The 18835-nt window shown below is 27.3% G+C and overlaps 2 protein-coding genes across 2 annotated transcripts in view; both read left to right on the top strand.

The window, feature by feature from the left end:
• The first annotated feature begins 17283 nt into the window (after positions 1 to 17283).
• On the top strand, positions 17284 to 18240 carry LOC141538287 (uncharacterized). Its single transcript, XM_074259669.1, has 2 exons — positions 17284 to 17788; positions 17906 to 18240. The coding sequence occupies exons 1-2, from the start codon at positions 17284 to 17286 to the stop codon at positions 18238 to 18240; spliced, it is 840 nt and encodes a 279-aa protein (XP_074115770.1).
• A 450-nt stretch (positions 18241 to 18690) lies between these two features.
• The window catches only part of LOC141538038 (major royal jelly protein 8-like), an 82010-nt gene continuing 81865 nt past the window's right edge, over positions 18691 to 18835 (top strand). The window contains exon 1 of the mRNA XM_074259299.1: positions 18691 to 18805. The gene's annotated coding sequence lies outside the window, so the exon portion shown is untranslated. The remainder of the gene's footprint in view (positions 18806 to 18835) is intronic.

The following is an 18835-nucleotide window of genomic DNA, read 5'->3' as shown; positions in this document are numbered from 1 at the left end:
AATTTTTCGTTTTTAATTAATGTCATAGGAATTCAATTGTTGCATCGTTTTTTATAATAATAGTTTTTGAAAATTTTACTTTTTTTTAACTTAGCTTGTCAGGGTCAGTAAAAAATGTATCTGATTTTGAAATTTATACATATGTAATAAAATGATTCGTTTTGGATGACTATTATTGTTTGTCCTCTAGCAGAATTTTGTTCTATATATATTGAACAAAAAAATTTCCTGAAAATTTTGAGCTCTCAATTTTAATTCTAACTTATTTTTAATTTCCCGCTAAGAAAATTAAAAATTAAAAAAATTAAGAAGTTATTTTTTTCAATTAAAAATAAATAAGAAATTAAAATTTTTTTGATTTCTTGTAACTTAACGGCATTCAATGCTATTAGATGTACAGTCTTCTAAATTTGGTTTTATTTTTATTAAATTGTACATAAACGATACTGAATTACCAAGCTATTCGCATTCGGTGACCTACAATTCTTTCAAAGAATTAAAAACAAAAAATTTAACTCAATCAATGCATTTTTTCTAAAGTTACAGTGTTTTCAGAGTTTCATGCACGACAGGCAGGAAAAATTTTTGAACTATTTTGATGTTTTTTTCCGTTTTTATTGGACTAAATCAATTTTTGAAAAGTGTCAAATTAATCTTCATTAAATTATCTTGACAATAGCAAAATATATTGATTCCGTGAACTAACAAGACTATGATAATAAAAATAGTTGCCGAAATGAGGCAAAAAAATTTTTTTGATCGTAAAGCACTCTCTGATGTTTCGCATCATTAATCGTGCAAAAATTAGAGATTATACGCGCCGCAAAAGTGTATGCACTTGTAGCTAAGTAATCCATAATTTTTACACAAGTCTGTACCTTAGGAGACGTAAACTATACAGTGTTCATATATATATATTAGGGTGGGTCAAAAAAATCGAATAATTTATTTTTGATTTTATACTCTGAAAAATAGGTTCGTAGACACCTAAAAAGAATTCTCTCCAAGTATAAGCTCTTAATTATAACGGGAAGGTCCTCCGCTTTGCGGGTTTCTATTTTTTTCGAATAATCAGATAAAAAAATTTATATCTCGCTTCCAACTGCTTGGAAAAATATTCCGTGGCATAGATTTTGTGAGAAATTGAATGCTTTACAAAAAGGTCTCTTATGACTTTTTCAAAAACTCAACCGATTAAAAGATATTCATAGTTGAAGTTTGGCTATTTTAAGGAAAATATTCGTTTTTATTATGAATTTTATAAGTCGATGAAAAAAATTATTTCGGATTGCGGAACTCATGATTTTGTAGGAAATTTACTGCTCTACAAAAATGGTCTCTTATGATTTTTGATTAAGTGAAGCCGTTACGAGATATTCATCGTCAAACATTAACGAATATCAATATTTCCAGTTTTTGATCAATAATTCGATAAATTTTAATTTAAACTATGAGTTTCAGGAAAATTTACATAAATTTGAGTTTCGATCGATAAAGAAATGTTATAATAAGTTAGATAAAGAATTATTGGAATTATCATTGATTTTCCTTGGAGAAATGCCTCAAGAAAAGATTTCTTTCAAACGTCCTGGTGCTGTTCATCATGCTAGATGGATGGCTAAGGCCATTTATAGTTTGAAAATGTATCTATTTAGAGATGAATTCAAACTCTCTCAGAAAGAATTGCATGGTCTTCGTCATTTCTGTATTTTTATAGTCACATTGTATTTAAAAGCTTGGTTTTCATCAACTTCTGCAACAACTGCTGCTTATCATGACTTGCAGTTTATGAAAAATTTATTGGAGTACAAACATATCAATCCTTTGATTTCTTCAGCTACGTGTGAAAAAATGATTTCGCACTTATGGTATTTGAGCGATGAACTTGCCATTTTATCACTGTTTGACGATGGCGTTCCATTAGAAGTAAAAAAGTATTGTTGAAGCTGTTAATACTCGTGAAGGTACAGATTCTAAAGCTAAAAGATTTGTAATTGCTAAAAAAGATTTGAATTCATTGGCGCAGAGAACTCTGAGTGACTTTGTGTCTAAAAAGTCATTAAATCTTTTCAAAATCTTCGATCTACCGTATGACTTTCTTGATGTCGATGTTGAATTATGGCCTACTAATGAGAGTTATCTCGAAAATAAAGAATACTTTCAACAACTAAAAGTTGTCAATGATTCAGCAGAGCGAGCTGTTGCATTAGTCAGTGAATATAATCAATGCTTGACAAAAAATGAAGAACAATTCCAGTACTTATTGCAAGTTGTCAAAGAACATCAAAAACATTCCCAAATTGTAATAAAAGAAATTATTTATAGTAATAGCGTACTGTTATGTTAAAAATATAGACAATTATATTGCAATTGATAATTCAATAAAAAATTTATCTATAAAAAAGTTAAATACTGGTTGTTTCTCACTTGATTCAATACTTTTCATATTAAATTTGACAAAGAAATATGTCATTTACTTCAAATTAAACTAATCATTGGCTATATGTCGAAAAAAATGCTCTAATTTCTTGTTTTAATGCAATCAAACAAGCTCAAGACTGAAAACAATATTAAAAAATTGTTTATAACATTTCTTTATCGATCGAAACTCAAATTTATGTAAATTTTCCTGAAACTCATAGTTTAAATTAAAATTTATCGAATTATTGATCAAAAACTGGAAATATTGATATTCGTTAATGTTTGACGATGAATATCTCGTAACGGCTTCACTTAATCAAAAATCATAAGAGACCATTTTTGTAGAGCAGTAAATTTCCTACAAAATCATGAGTTCCGCAATCCGAAATAATTTTTTTCATCGACTTATAAAATTCATAATAAAAACGAATATTTTCCTTAAAATAGCCAAACTTCAACTATGAATATCTTTTAATCGGTTGAGTTTTTGAAAAAGTCATAAGAGACCTTTTTGTAAAGCATTCAATTTCTCACAAAATCTATGCCACGGAATATTTTTCCAAGCAGTTGGAAGCGAGATATAAATTTTTTATCTGATTATTCGAAAAAATAGAAACCCGCAAAGCGGAGGACCTTCCCGTTATAATTAAGAGCTTATACTTGGAGAGAATTCTTTTTAGGTGTCTACGAACCTATTTTTCAGAGTATAAAGTCAAAAATAAATTATTCGATTTTTTGACCCACCTAATATATATATATATATATATATATATATATATATATATATATATATATATATATATATATATATATATATATATATATATATATATATATAGATATACTCTACATATACTTTTTCAAAAATTGTTGAACTATAATCCGTTGTTTATAAATAATTAGATGGTCAAATTTTATTTTTTTTTTTTAACTCACAACAAATACATTAAAAAAGTGTCAGTTTCTTAAAAGTTTCTGACAGCTAGTTTTTTTTTATAACTAAAAAACTTGCACAGAATTGCAAAGAGTGTATACAATCAATGTTAAATATCCAATTTTTAATTGAATTTGTCTAGGGTTATAGGTGGTCAATCGACTTCAAATTTCAAGGGTGATTGTATCATAATTTCCTTAATAAGTATACAAAAATTTTAAATTTTCTGCCGCTATGCTTTAACCACGACAACTACCTTAAACATTCAAAAAATTTTTTAATTCCAAGTAAAAACTTAATTATTTCAAGCTCGGAGAATAAATTCACTTACAAAATTTTCCCCTAAAAAATAATGTGTTATTAGCATTGAAATATTCAGTAAATTTTTAAGCATATAAATGAAAACGTAAATTAATTACCTATAAATTTATATATAAATGCTCACGGGTGGTTAATATTGCTTTACATCCTGCTGGTTAATAGCTGGTGGTCCAAAAAGGATCACTGCCCTGAGGCAACTTGTTTTCAGACCGTCTGCAAGCTTGTCTGGGTCATGGCGTCGAGACAGCGCTACTGATTATAAAATTAATTTATAAAAAAAAGTTAACTAATTCCATTAATAAAAACCATAATTTTTCAATTAAAAAAAGCCTACTCTTATAAAATAAGTCATTAAAATAAAAGCACAAAATACTTTATTACTATTAATATATCATGAATTATTTTACTCTTGATTCTAAAACGTATTTTTACTGATATGAATGTTTGATAATGAACACAATTGATCATGCAATCGCGCGTGCTGGTGATTGCTGTTCGATTCTCTAATCAAGTAATCATTTTCCACTGTGTACAAGGCATATATTATTAGGGTCACACTTTCTCTAACTAAACTACACTGGTCTAAGTCTACTCAAGACAATAGTCTACTCACACTTGTTCATTCACAAATGTAGCGTTCATGTGTTATATATCATATATATATGTATATATTTACTCATATGCATATATGTGTTATAAACAGTCAGAAACTCTGTCACTTAACGATTAACCATTGTATATTGTACATATATAAATATAAAAATTTTAAATTGACTGGTTACATTCTAAATGATTTCTCTAATTAAATTAATTTTTTACTTTATAAATATATAACGATATGATATTTATTACTTATTACTATGTGATTTATAACTAATGAAATTTTATTTTCTTCCTGCTTTCATTTTAAGGCTACTATTCTTTATATTTTATAAATAATAATTAGTTTTTATTGTTGCATTTATTACATCAAAATGATTTATAATATAAAAGAAAAATACAAACAGAACAAGTTTGAATTTAATATGTTTCAACTTGAAGATATTTCTGGTTGAGAAATTTTATATCTTGGAAATATATTTTCGAGCTATAGTTAGAAGGTGTAAAATGAATGATATCTGTCCAGCTATATACTGTTAAAAATTTTTGTAAAATTACAATCATATTACAAAACAAATCTTAAGTAAAACTACAAATCAGAGTATAGCAATGCAAAATAAAATACAATTCATGTAATTTTCCAACACCTTTCAGGAAATCTGTTAAGATGTATTGTAATTTTACAATCTTCATGTATAAACCTAACACGCATTGTAATATTACAGAACTATTCGTCAATTTTTAAGAAAAAGCTTTTTAATTTTGCAAACATTATTTGTGATCTGATTCGGCATAATTGTATGTAAAATCACAAAAAATTATTGTAATTTATATTACAAAATTTAAAAAGCTATTTTTTATTTTTACAATTTTCATTTTAAAATTATACAGTGCATTGTAATGTTACCAGACAATTTTAATTATATTACACGAATTGTAATTCTACTCCACTGTTCATCTATTTTAAAAACAATACTTTTCAGTTTTACAAAAATGAGACTGAATTAGTGGAAAAAATTGACTTTTTTTTTTTTGAGAAGCCGCTATTTTAGGAAAAAAAATTTTTTTTTTTTTTTTTCATTTTTGTTCAGACAAGGGCAGAAATCATGGCAACGAGGACACGGCCTTTTTTCCACCCTTTACTTCAAGGACGCATAAATCGATAAAAAAAATTTTTTTTTTAAAGTAATTTTGTCCACTCTCTGAATATAAATAAACAAATGATGAAAAAATGTACCGTAAAAATATCAAATGCTTTTTTTATCGACTGCCAAAAAACACTCGAAATTCGGGCCTCTACATAGAAAAAAAAAATTTCTTGAACCAAGAAAATTATAAGGAAAACCGAAGTTATTTTGAAGCAAGAAGAAATTTTCTTGTCTTAAAAAAATTTAACTTCGTACAAGAAATTTTAATTTCATTCAAGAAATTTTCAATCTTCCTTAAGATTTTCTTGATTTAAGAAAATTTACGGTTAACTCAAGACTCTTTCTTTCTATGTAAACTAGGAAACCTCCTTAATAAGCGAACTATTTGAATTCTGAATTATTCAAATTATGAAAAAATTAAGTTACATCGTAGCTACTATTTTCAGTAGAAGAAATGAATGTCAATATATAAAGATCATGCGATAAATTTGATGCTGCTAAATAATTTTGTCCAGAAAAAAACACGATATTTATAAAATACTACAGTAATGTCTCTTCTTATAACAAAAAAATTTCTATCAACTAAATAACTGACGTGATAATCGCGAAAAAAAAATCGCTATTAAAATTTCCGAGTTGTCTACTTCTGAGAAGACTTTGTGGCCCGAAGCCATCTGGCGGTTACTAACAAACTAAAAAAAATTTAGTCTTAAATCCTTTTCTAGTAGTTCAATTAAATTCAGATTATTACTATTATAAATTTTTTGCATTTTATTAGTAATAAAAAAAGTTTTATAAATTTTTTTTAACTTTTCAACATAAATCAACTGACAAGTATTGAAAATGAAAAACGAAAATTTCTCATGCTTAACAGTTGCAATGTTATGAGACGAAATTAAACTGTGTGAAAAACAAGCAATAAATCATTAAAAATGATACTTTCACAAGCTCTAGATAAAAAAAATCCAAATAATAATCCAAAAGAAAAAAAAATAGCATTTAATATGTATAAATATGTATATACATATAGTTTAATGAACACTTGTTGTAGGAGAATATATAGAATCTAGATGAAATCTATCTGGCAATCAAGTAAGATGGATGATTGGGTGTGCATATACATGATCAATATGATATATAATATCACGAATAGAACCGGGACCGTGTTTAATTCGAGAAATAAAGTTTGGTGAAATCCATATGGATAAGTCATTCATATATACATATATATATATATATATATATATATATATATATATATATATATATATATATATATATATATATATATATATAGATTGGTACACATGTACGGAGATATGAGTAAAACCATGCGAAGTTAAGTCACGCGTGATCGACTGGATCAATCGCGTGTATCTCGATCGATCGACGAATCAACTCTAGTCCAAGTGCGAGCGTACAATTATCGAGGTGTATTAATGCTCAACTTTGTTCGGTAGAGTGCTACACAGTGATATAAACTATCTGGCTGGTTACGGACAGATCTCAATGACCGATTACAAGGCGCCCATAACAGTCGCTGTAATATAACTTGCATATTATTGACTCATGGGCAAATGCGCACCCGCTGATACTGACTATTTACTTGTGTGTATGTAAACATTAATATACATATATATCTGTATATTTATAGGTATATAATACACTATATCTACCACCATTTCGATATTAAAGTCTCGTGAGACTTGCCGAGATAAATCGCCAATGATTATTGTTCGATATGTATTGGTTATTGCATCATCAATAGAACATTACAATTTATTATACACTGATAAAAATTATTTTTTTTTGTCATTATTAATATAGATTAAATGGTTTAAATTAACTTATTTATTTTTTGAACTTATGGACTTAGTTTAAGAAAAAAATTCATGTCGATAAAATCATTAAATTATGTCTTGAAAAAAATTTTTTATTAGAAATTTTAATCTCAAGAGAAGATTGGTAATTTATTTAGTGAAATTCTACTTTGTCGTAAAAATGTTTTTTTTTTTTTGAAAAACTTTTTGCAAATTTATTTATTTATCGTCAAATTAATTTAAAAGTTTTTTCGTAATTAAAAGGCGCAACTAGCGTGAAATTAAAAAAAAATTGATTTTTTTTTCATATTTCGATAGGTTATGCCTTTGGAAATAGGATACTAAAATTTTAAATCGATATCTCAAATGGTTTTTGAGTAATAGCCATTCTAAGAGTAGCTGCTAGGCATTAGAGTAGGATCATTTTTTCTTTAATCGCGTTTTTCTCGAAACAGCATTTTTCGAATTTACTGGAGTGATCACTCGGAAACAAATGATCCTATCACTACCAAATTTTTTTTGCATTTTCTGTTTATAGTACTCCATACGATGATCCTCCAGTTTTTCTATCTGATCAAAAATCTAAATTTGGCGGGCCGAAAATGACCAAAATTTTTGGTAAAATTCAACTTTTTTTTTTTTGTAAAAGCGCCGCCTTTTTGTCAATTTTTGATATTTTGTTTTTCGACCATAGGTCATCGTAGGGACAATATCTTCTAGTTTTCTTCAAATTTTGTGTGAAGAAAATATATCGAATTTTTTTATTGATTTTTTAAAATGAGATTTGAAACTTAGGCAGTTGCAGCGATCAGAAAAAATCGAGTTAATTTTTTCAATGAACGAGATTGATTTTTGGAGAAATTAAAAAAAAAAGTTATTATTTTTTTTTTTTTTCAAATTTCTTGAAAAATTAATCTCTTTGATTGAGAAAATAAAGATTTTTGGGAAAAAAATTTTTTTTCATTGAAGAAATGAATGAAAATCGAAAAATTGTTCATAATGGTGATTTTTGCAAAAACAAAGAATTGGAAGCTTCGAAGCACTATGAAAAAAAAATTGCAGCGCTTTGAATTGTTCAGGGATTTCAAGGGACACTTGGAGGTTGAAAAATTACTGACGATATCCTTTGTTCATCGATTTTATCCAAAGTTATACCAAGTTATCCAAATATCCTCAATTATGCGAATTTTTGTCGTTTTTTCAGTTAAAGTTTTCAATTCAAATAAAATTTTTTTGACAAAAGCTATTCACAGTATCTCATAGAGAATATTATGTGGTTTGTAAAACCGTCCTTTGATTTTGTATACGATCAATATTTCAAGAGTTATTGATTGTCGAAGTAAAAAAGTATTTTTTTGCTTTGACTGACGATAACTTCGCGGCAATTCATCGTAAGGGTTTTTTGATTAAGTCAAATTGAAGGGCATTAAATTTTCTAAAAAAACTTGTCAACGAAACGATGGAAAAAATTTTTTGAAGCCCGTAGACCTTTTTTAAGACGAGAAAAAATTTGGAAAATTTTTTTTTTTGTGGTTTTCTTAGGATTTCTCCAAACATGAACATGATAAAAAATTTTCATGCTCATATTTGAAAACTAGATACTTGGAGTACTTAAAATTTCAAAACAATTGCTACAGTAGTTTTTTTTTTAATTCTCAAAAATCACCTTTTTTTAGGCTGTCACACTAGTTGAGCCCCTTAACAATCAAAAAATTTCCAAAGCTTAAAATTTATCCGTTTCTAATAAAAATTCTAAAAGTTCAAATTTCCAACAAAAAATTTTGCAAAATTCAATTTATCATACAAATTAATTGGTAATTTTTTTAATTTTTTTTTTTTTAATAAAATCAAAAAACTAAAAATATGTTTATTAATTAATAATAAATTTTTAAATTCAAATCATTAATAACAGATTCTTTGTTCATTTCTTATTTCCTATCTTGTACAAAGTTCACTACGCAGTTAAGTACAAGATGACTTCAGTAAGTAGGTCACATCCTGTTGGGTCTGTCATTCTAAAGACTTCCATATTAATCTAAATTAATTTATCAAAACTCCAAAAAATTAAAAAAAAACGAGATTCTATTAAAGTAGTTGTGAAAGATGTTTATAATTAAAATAAAAAATTAACAACAATTCTGAGATATTGCAGCATCATCATTTCAGTTATGCTCCCTCTTGGTCGATTGGCGGTCTGTTGAATCTATCTACAAAGAAATAAAACCTGTGGCTTACTTAAAAAAAAAAAAAATTAAAACAAATGTGTTATAGTAAAGAGTAGGTGTAGTAGGCTTTAAATGCAACATGACACCAGGCATCATCAAATTTTTTCTTTGAGAGTGACTGTATTATATATTGTGGGTGGACCACGTGGCACAGAAGCATGTGTTTTTAAAAATGTCTCGGTATACTAATACCATATATTTTGGTAATATAACATCTGCCACGCCATGTATACTAAGAATCAAAGACCTTTAAGCACCATAGGCGTATCAATGGACACCAGGGCCACAAAGTATCTACCATCGGTCTGGTGTTATGGATGTTAAAAGGTGTTGGTAAATAGAAACGAAGAGTTAAATGTTTCCCTGATAATAATGATAATGATGATGATACATGGGCAATAGCATTTCGATGTTTCGTTTTTTATTTACGAAGTTTGACGTCATCGAAAATTGTCTTTGTTTAGGCCATTAAAAAATTTTGATATCTAGTCACAGATAATTAATTAAAAAATAATAAACAAAAATTTTTTCATTTTTTATAGATATTTTTTGAACAGAACTTTTAATAGCGAATTCATTTAAATTTGTCCTTTATTTTGAGGGATTTAAGTAATTTTCTTCCATAAACAAGAATTATTTGCAGTATAGAATAACAAAGCGATTGAAATAAAAAAAAATGGAAAATTTATTTTTGATCGGACTGTAACTGTGAATAAGTGTTGAAGGAGGCAATTTGTCTAAATATATCAATGATTTAGTTTGAAATAAATGTCAGTTTTCTCTAATTATTGCGTTGTTTACTAGAAAAAAAAATTCTAAAGTTTTAAAATCAAATCGTAAAAACAAATGAATGTTTAAGACCTTATTACACGGGAACGGCTCGTCTAATAAAAATTTTCGGCAATTATTTACAAGTGGCGTCAACCCTATTTTCGGTCATAAAAAAAAATGAATTAATGAATCATCATCTTGATAAAATATAAATTTTTACTAAAAAGATGAAAACCAATATTTTTTTTCAACTTTTAAAAGCAAAAAAGCTATCAAAATTTTTATTAAAAATAGGGTTGACCTCACTACACAGAAAAAAAATTTACTTGAATCAAGTAAATAATTTTGGAGACTTTTATCTTCTTGATTTGAGTAAAAAAAATTGTTAAACTAAGAAATTTATCTTGGTTTAAGTAAATTTCACTTAGTTCAAGAATTTTTTGTCCTGATTCAAGAAAATGAAACTCTTCAAAATTATTTTCTTCGTTCAAGAATTTTTCTCTTATTCAAGTTAATTTTTTTTTTCAGTGTAGTAAATAATTACCAAATTTTCAATCAGAATTTTTTTATAGAGTATTTAATTTTCTTTAAAAATACATACCGTTTGAATTTTTTTGCTTGTTGGTTTAGAAGTGTTGAAGTGAAAATGTGTTCAAAAAAAAAAAATTAAAAAATAGTGATGAAACTCCACTAACAAGTTATGCTGGATATTAGATAAGAAAAAGAATTCTTTGTTTTTGGAAAACATCAGGAGAAAGAGGGTAAAATATATATTGAAGCCTGGAAAAACAATGATAGCTATTTTCTTATACTCATCGTTCATCGTTAACTCATCCTCATCGTGACTTTCAGTCTTATGATGGTACTTGTTGTTTTCCTAGGGTAGTATCCTTTACCTCTTGTATCTTGACATGTGAATTTTGTTTAACTAGTCGGCACAAGTCAAGTAAAATTCTTTTATTTAGAAAACCCTTGGTAAATGTTTGGTATAATAATAATGATTGTGACTAGCTTTAAATCTGGTGTTAAAATTAACACAACCTGTGGCTGTATTCTTGTTTTTTTAACATTTCAGAAAGAATATAGGCTAACTTTGAAGAACTATTGTCGGATAGACTGACTTTCGAATAATGGTTTCAAGAGCGTGCACTTGACTCTGTTTTTTTTTTCCGGAAATTTGAATGCACTCAGAAAATTGGATTTTTTTTTTATATTTCTTAGTAATTTAAATTTTTCGTGAAGAAGAAATACATCTTATTTATTGAAGATTTGAATATTGTAATTTTTCAAGGAAAATTAACGATATCTGCCACATTTAGGCAGATATTTTTTGTATAAATCTAACTTCAAGAAAATAAACTACTAAAAAATTCAGCATTTCTTAAAATCAGTTAGTTGTAAAAAAGTAAAAATTCTTCGTAGAAAAATATGAATAAAAAAAAATTAAGTCTTTCAAAAATGATGAAAAATTTGAAATTTTATTTTAATCCAAAAAGAAATTTTTGTAAAAAAGTCAATAATTTTTTTGGCATCTATTCGCTTAAAATGTAAAAAGTAACAAAAATTTGACTGAGTTTCATATTTTACAACAATTAATTTTAGATTAAAAAAAAATTAAAAATATAACCAATTATAGAATTATAGACAGACACGGTTAAATTAAAATCGATATTCTGGATGGTTTTTAAATGTACTTTTCAACTTAGTTTGAGGTAGTAATTATAAAACACCCCTCATTTTAATGATAAGATCACCAGTATTCTTTCATTAATTACTTCGAGGTAATTATTAATAACTTCAACTTTTGGGGTGAAAATGACTAAATTACTCCGGAAAAATAGTTCAATTTTTCGTTAAAAAATCAATAAATTTCATTTTTCCCGTACGAAAAAAAAAAAAAATCATTAATTACAAAGTGACAAAAAATAATTTTAAAATCATTACAGAGATCACTGAAAACAGCCGGTACAACGCTAAGGATTTTTTCATACCTGAAAATTAAAAAAAAAAAAACACCGACAGCTATAATAATGATTAGCTTTGTCTAGATCCCAAATCCTTCAAAACCACACCTTTGTATTTTAATACCCACCCCGTTTTCACGCTTTCTTTTATTTCAGAGAAATAGAATTGTTTTTTTTTTTTTTTTTTTACTCAAGGATAATCTGTATCTCTAGTGATCTACAAATTACGAGCGTGAAAAACAAAAATATATCACTAATTATCTTAAGTAGCTCTTAAAAATGCCTTGCTTTTACAAACTACCTGAAAAAGGTACAAATATAAATGCTGATAGAAGGTAAGATGTTGAAACATTAAAAAAATTTTTTTACACCTTAAGAAATTTTATTTTTTATTTTATTAGTAGCAATTATTCCGGTTATTAATTTTCTCACTTTATGAAAATTGGAGTTATGACTAATTTTAATGATGGAGTTATGAAATATTGCTTGTAATTTTTTTCAAGATGATAAAATTTCAAAATTTTTATTTTGGGTAAAAAATGTTCAAAATGACAAATTTGACGTATTATTTTTAATGAACAAAAAATTAATTGACTATTTTGATACTTAAAAAAATAAACAAATTAAATAATTACTAGCAATTTAATAATGTCTCTTATTAAATTGCACCGAAATTTTTTAACTATTGACGTTTTCTAAGATATAAGCTCATCTCGATGTCGCACTTATCACGAGCTTTCATTTGAGTACCCACATGCATTTTTGATATATTTTTCATATATACATATATATATATATATATATATATATATATATATATATATATATATATATATATATATATATATATAACATATAAGTAAATTATATTATAACATATATTAGTATATATAACATGTTTATATATAAGAAGGGGTAAGCTTATATCTTTAAAAATGTCAATAGTTCACAAAATACAAGGTCATGTCTTAATTATGTATCTAGAGATAGAGCATTTTCGAATGCAGCTTAAATACTTATCATAATAAATTGACTATCGGTGAGAATGATATGAAACCTTGAAAAGGCACAACTCCAGGTCAAGACTTTTCCAACGACACCAAATTTAACCATAAAAACATTTTATCTTATAAATACACTGGCCACAAAATTTTGCTTATTCTCTTAATAATGTAGATGATAAATTTTTATAAATAAGAATTGCAATTCTTCCTTAAAAAAAAAAAAAATAATAAAATAAATTCACAAATATTATTTATTCAAGTCTAAACAAAATTGTTTTGTTTCGAATAAAATTAAAACTCTCCCTACATACGTCGCGTGCCGATTCCAGAGTAGAGGTTGACAATCAATAGAGATCTTTACATACCTGAAAAACTAACCCCGAAAGTAATTCATAATGAAGGAATAAAAAAAGTCCTCTAAGCCAGTTTTGCAAGAATTAAAATACCAAAATGCCGTAACATATTCAAGTTATTGTGTGTTCGTGTATTTACTCGACTCCGAAAGGGTTGCAATTAGATTTTTACACGGTTTTAAATTCAAGGGTAGTAATAATGTATAAGAGTACACATTTATATATATATATATATATATATACATGAATATAGTATAAGCTAGGTAAAAGGGCTCAACAAAAACATCCACCATGTAAGACTTTCATCTCACTTGTCTGCATCTGCTCTGCATCTGCTGACAGATGTATGTGCTCTGTCGCCTTTTCAAAACTACTAGACTCGATCTTCATACACATACGTGTAAATACAGCAAGTATAGAATAAATCGTGACAGGCCTCATGTCCGGAAATGAAATTCTAAACACCCTCTCACTGACTTGCCTTTATTATGCTTTTTGCCTTTATGTCATCTTGCCCGATTTAGATCAGTGGCATTTATTCTACCACTGAATTTTGAATCAAAATCAACGGATCTTTAATCGAGATCTTGTGACGTGAGGAACAAATGATATGACTGCTAAAAATTTACAACCTCCTTATGACATATAATATATAATATATTTCATGTATGATGCAGAAAGCAATCTTTTTATTAAGGGATGAAGTTCCACAACTTTATTATTTTTTATCACGCCTAAAAACGTGAATACCAAGATTTTTGATTCCTAAGTATGCTCAAGTACGCTCAATAAAATGGTTACACCCTCTTTGAACTTTTATTATTCGATTAACACCTGGATTTTATTTAATAAAAAATCATCGCTTTCTGTTATTGCGCGTCCGGTATAAAATACGTTAAGATTCTTTTCTTTATGTTTAGCTTCCTTGCTTTCGAATCAAACGGATATCTTTTTTCTTATTTTCTACAGCAGGGGGCCGGGGGGTAAAATGGAGTACCTCAAAAAAGTCAATATATTTTTTTCCAAGCACCTCCCAGAATTTTCATTGAAAAATTTTCTAATTTAAAAAAAATTTATAAAAATATTAATGAGGGTATCTCGACTACCCAAAACTGGAAAGCGCGTTCTTCAAAGCTAATTTCAGTTATAAATCTCGCCCGATCACTCAAATACTGATTAAATAATTTATATGGATGCGGTTTTATTTTTTGTATCTATTTTTTCCGTAAAATTTCTTAATTAGGACCATAATTGTTAAATTGAATATTTTTTACTGTAAAAAATTTATAAAAGTAAAATTTTTAAGATAACTTTTCAAAATTTTCATTTTTAGATTTTTTTAACCTTGCATGTGATGAAATTTCAAAAAATTCGGATTAACAATACTAAAATACTTTCTTTGGAATTTATTGACAATAAGTCGTTAGAAATTGACAACAAAAAAATTACCAAATACGCTGAAAAGAATTGAAAAATGCTTTTGTTGACATTTTAAATTTTGATCATGATAATAAAACACCTCACACCTTTCGAAAGTCTTATTAATTTAAACGTGTGGAAAGGTTTCAAGATCGTTATCTTACCTTCATTTCTCCAGCAATTCTTATGTGTATTATGAATTATGATTATGAGATATATGTATACAAATGTTCAAAATAGTTATTAAAAAATTTTTCAATTGAAGGTAATAATTCAAAGCTACTATCAGATAGATAAATCTCTTCAGTAATCAGGAACATATAATCTCGAATTTAATCAAGATTTAATTTATTTCCGTTTGGGCTATCAAATTGCCTTTTTTAATATTGAAACAGTGAAAAATAATCATTTATCTCAATGATTTTTCACATTTTAGTATATTTTTAGAAGTGAGTATCTAAAGAGTAATATTTTACTGGGAAGTGAAAAATCAATAATAAGGTACCGGAGGGTAATAAGGCCTAGCTAAGGGGAATTTTGAAAAAAATCGAAAATACTGCATATAATTATTGAAATGTATCATTAATTTTTAAATTAATACATTAGCCATAGACTATAATAAAGTAATAGTAATTTTCACCGTAAACAAACACAAAATTAAAAACGGGCCACGATTCATTATTGGTTAAGGTTTAGGTGCGCGCGTAGCGCGCCATTCGAATTTCTAGTACTTGATAAAATAGGTATTAAAGATCAATCATCACTTAAATATATCCACTTGTAAGTTCGAAAAAAATGTGTTTTTTTGTTAATTTTTTCTGGAGAGGCTTTTTATTGAATATATACATAAAATATATGAGCATTTAGCGAATTTAACGTATTCTAAGAATTCATATTTTATTAATAAAAATATAGGGTTCCGTCGTTCCTGTAGAAGATCTCCTGAAGGTCCTCCACAAAAAGGTGTCTGGCGGTGAGGAAGATATCTCTGATCTAAATTATTTTACTAAAAAAAAACCAAAAGGATTACTTTAAGGATAGGTAAATACAGGTAATGATCGAAGAAATAGTCAAAATTTTGATTTTAGACAAAATGACGGCTTCCCAACAAAAAACATCTTTTTTAGCACGAAAATTTACACTTTAAAATGACTAAAAAAATCGAAATTTTTATCAGAAACTTTATTCCTTCGATCATAACCTGACAATAGTATCTAAGAAGATCCTGTGAAAATTTCAAGTCAATCGGTCAAGCCGTTTCGGAGAAATATTCCTCACCTACTTTGAAAACATCGTTTCGAGAAAAATGCATTTAAAGTTTTGGCTATTATTTAAAGTTACAGTTCCGCCTACTTTTAAACGCTTGGAGACGTCTTTACAAATACGCTCATTACTCCGAAAATATTTACCGGATTACTTTGAAATTTAGAAACAATATTCTTGAATATATATATTCAAAATATGCAAAAAAAAATTTTGATTTTTTTAAAATTACAAGTGGATTTAACCCCTTAGGCCGTATTACCCACGGGTACCTTACATCGCCTTATCAAAAATTAACGATTTTTCTAAAGAAATCAATGATTATCGTTAATTCCCTCGTCAACATGAAAAATTTTAGAGAATGTAGCTAGTATCATTCCAATATTTTGCGAAATTATCTTGATTATTTTAGAAAAATTTCTTTTTGTCATCAGTTAAATAGTTAAAATATTTTATTGACATAATTTTCCAGCTTTTTACATTTTTGAATACATGAGAGTCGGGTGTTACTTGTGTACATTTGACTGGGGTCATAAAAGTGACAATTAGCGCACTTAGGGACATAAACTAGCTGACTTAGTTGACGTGTCTCTTGCAAAAGGTAAAACACAAATATAAACGATAATTTTTTTATTGTAAGTTACGGTTGTCATAGGCAACTAATTTAAAACACAGTAATACGTTTGCAAGCATTCAATTCAGTCGATAACATGACTTCAAACTATTCAGTTACTTCCTCGTAAGTTAGAATCACATTGCATTTTTAGAGAAATAATAATAAATTTTAAAAATTTCCTTTGATTTTTTTAGTTTCTTCTAAAATCATTTATTTGAATTCACAAACATCAACTAAACAATGCAATTCGAATAGATTATTTTATAGTGCTGTTGTGTATTTACTGGTCACTTTTCAAATGGAAGCAACATTCACACTTTAGATATCAAAACGCGCCTCATCAATCATACAATAAGTCAATTATTTTTCTTAATTAACTTTAATTATTTGTGATCATTCTAAAAATCGTTTATTGTTTCAACAGATGGAATTGATTGATAATGGTTTCACGAATAACTCAAACCCAGTGATAAAAACTTCTAATTTAGTTAATGACCAAATTGTAAGTCGAAGAATCGATATTGGAAATCCGCAGATTGTAGTGAATGGTGATCTCAAACCTGAACGAATCGAAGGGTGTCATCCTAGCTATCCTACATACGTCATCAAATTTGAACCTATACCCAATCTGGTATCACTCATTTTTGAGTTTATGCGCTCAACAATCTGGAATTTAAAATCACCGATTTTTATTCTTGACATTTCTGAAAGGCCTCATGACCGAATCGCTAATACGATTCTTCAGATTTTCAGAAAGTTTGATATGTTGGTATCATATTACTTACATTATGATAACAACAAAGATTCAATCATAGTCTACACTCTAAACCCTTACACGCAATTTGCTCCGTTACCTTGGCATCAAGTCAGATTGGCAAACCGCAGTAGTAAAACTAAACCAACACTATACAGTCTTGAGTATCCAAAAGGTAATTATTCAGTTTAATAATTATTTACGATAAAGAATGCATAATTGTTCCAATTACTTTTTAGAAAGAAAGAATAAATTGAATCATATTGCATAATTGATTTTATTTAATTTTCAGATGTAAAGAAAAATTATCAAATTATTAATTTTGATAAAACTCAGTACTTGGACGGTCATAGAATAAAATTATTAGAACTTTCAGGCTCACCAAATTTAACCGAACAGCGTAAACAAAAAATGATTTATGAGAAGCTAAAACAGATTAAAGACACCAAAGACCTCTTTTTATATTCATTATCTGACTATATGAAAGTAAATGCGACACTTTTTGTGGTCGAAAGCTATTTTTCTGATAAACTAATGAAGCGACGACAGTTCATAGAGAAATTGAGAGGACAAACACAAATTAATTTTTCCCTGGATCGGATTGTTTCGTCAACCAGTTGCGAATGATCCTAATTAAGAATAAACCAATTAACTAATTAGTAGATGTTTGTTCAATTCCACTACCAATTATTGTATTTAATCTGTGAGTAATTTTGTCCTTAGCAAGCAGTTTTCAATTTTTTATTCACTATTTGAGATATTTTGTGATTAAATTTTTAATATTAAATCGTTTAAGAACTTTTGGAGTAAAATATTGTTGATGTGTTGTGGTTATAAAAATTATTTATCAAGAGTTTACAAGTTTTAATGTGTTGAGAGTGTAAATAACTTGATATATTCAAATTCAAATCTAAGTGTATGTTATTTCGCGGTATTAAAAAGATCGATTACAAAATATTAATACATACTTATTTTAATTTATTACAATTGTGTAGAAGAATTTTCGCTCACTTCAGTTACGGTTTTTTTTTTTTTTTTAATTAATAATTTATGTGTCAAACATTCAAACAGAATATTGTTCTCATAAAAAAAAAACAATGTCATCAGGCCATCATCATAGTAACAAAAATCCGATCACTTGACAAAAGGAGCCAACAATTATAGAGTCTAAGGAGTTCATCCCTCAATTTAAGTAAGTAAACTTATTTATTAATAATGCACC

Source organism: Cotesia typhae, unplaced genomic scaffold, assembly GCF_013202065.1.
Source record: "Cotesia typhae breed Kobodo isofemale line unplaced genomic scaffold, CoteBio_Ctyphae contig_20, whole genome shotgun sequence".
Classification (NCBI taxonomy): domain Eukaryota; kingdom Metazoa; phylum Arthropoda; class Insecta; order Hymenoptera; family Braconidae; genus Cotesia; species Cotesia typhae.
Note: the sequence above shows the minus strand (reverse complement) of the source record. Positions and strands in the feature narration are given on the sequence as shown.

What these genes read in the sequence shown, in the direction of transcription:
- LOC141538287 (XM_074259669.1), top strand. Translation starts at nt 17,284, where the DNA reads ATGGAATTGATTGATAATGGTTTCACGAATAACTCAAACCCAGTGATA. An exon ending in CAGTCTTGAGTATCCAAAAG is followed by an intron (nt 17,789 to 17,905) that starts GTAATTATTCAG and finishes TTTAATTTTCAG; the next exon opens with ATGTAAAGAAAAATTATCAA.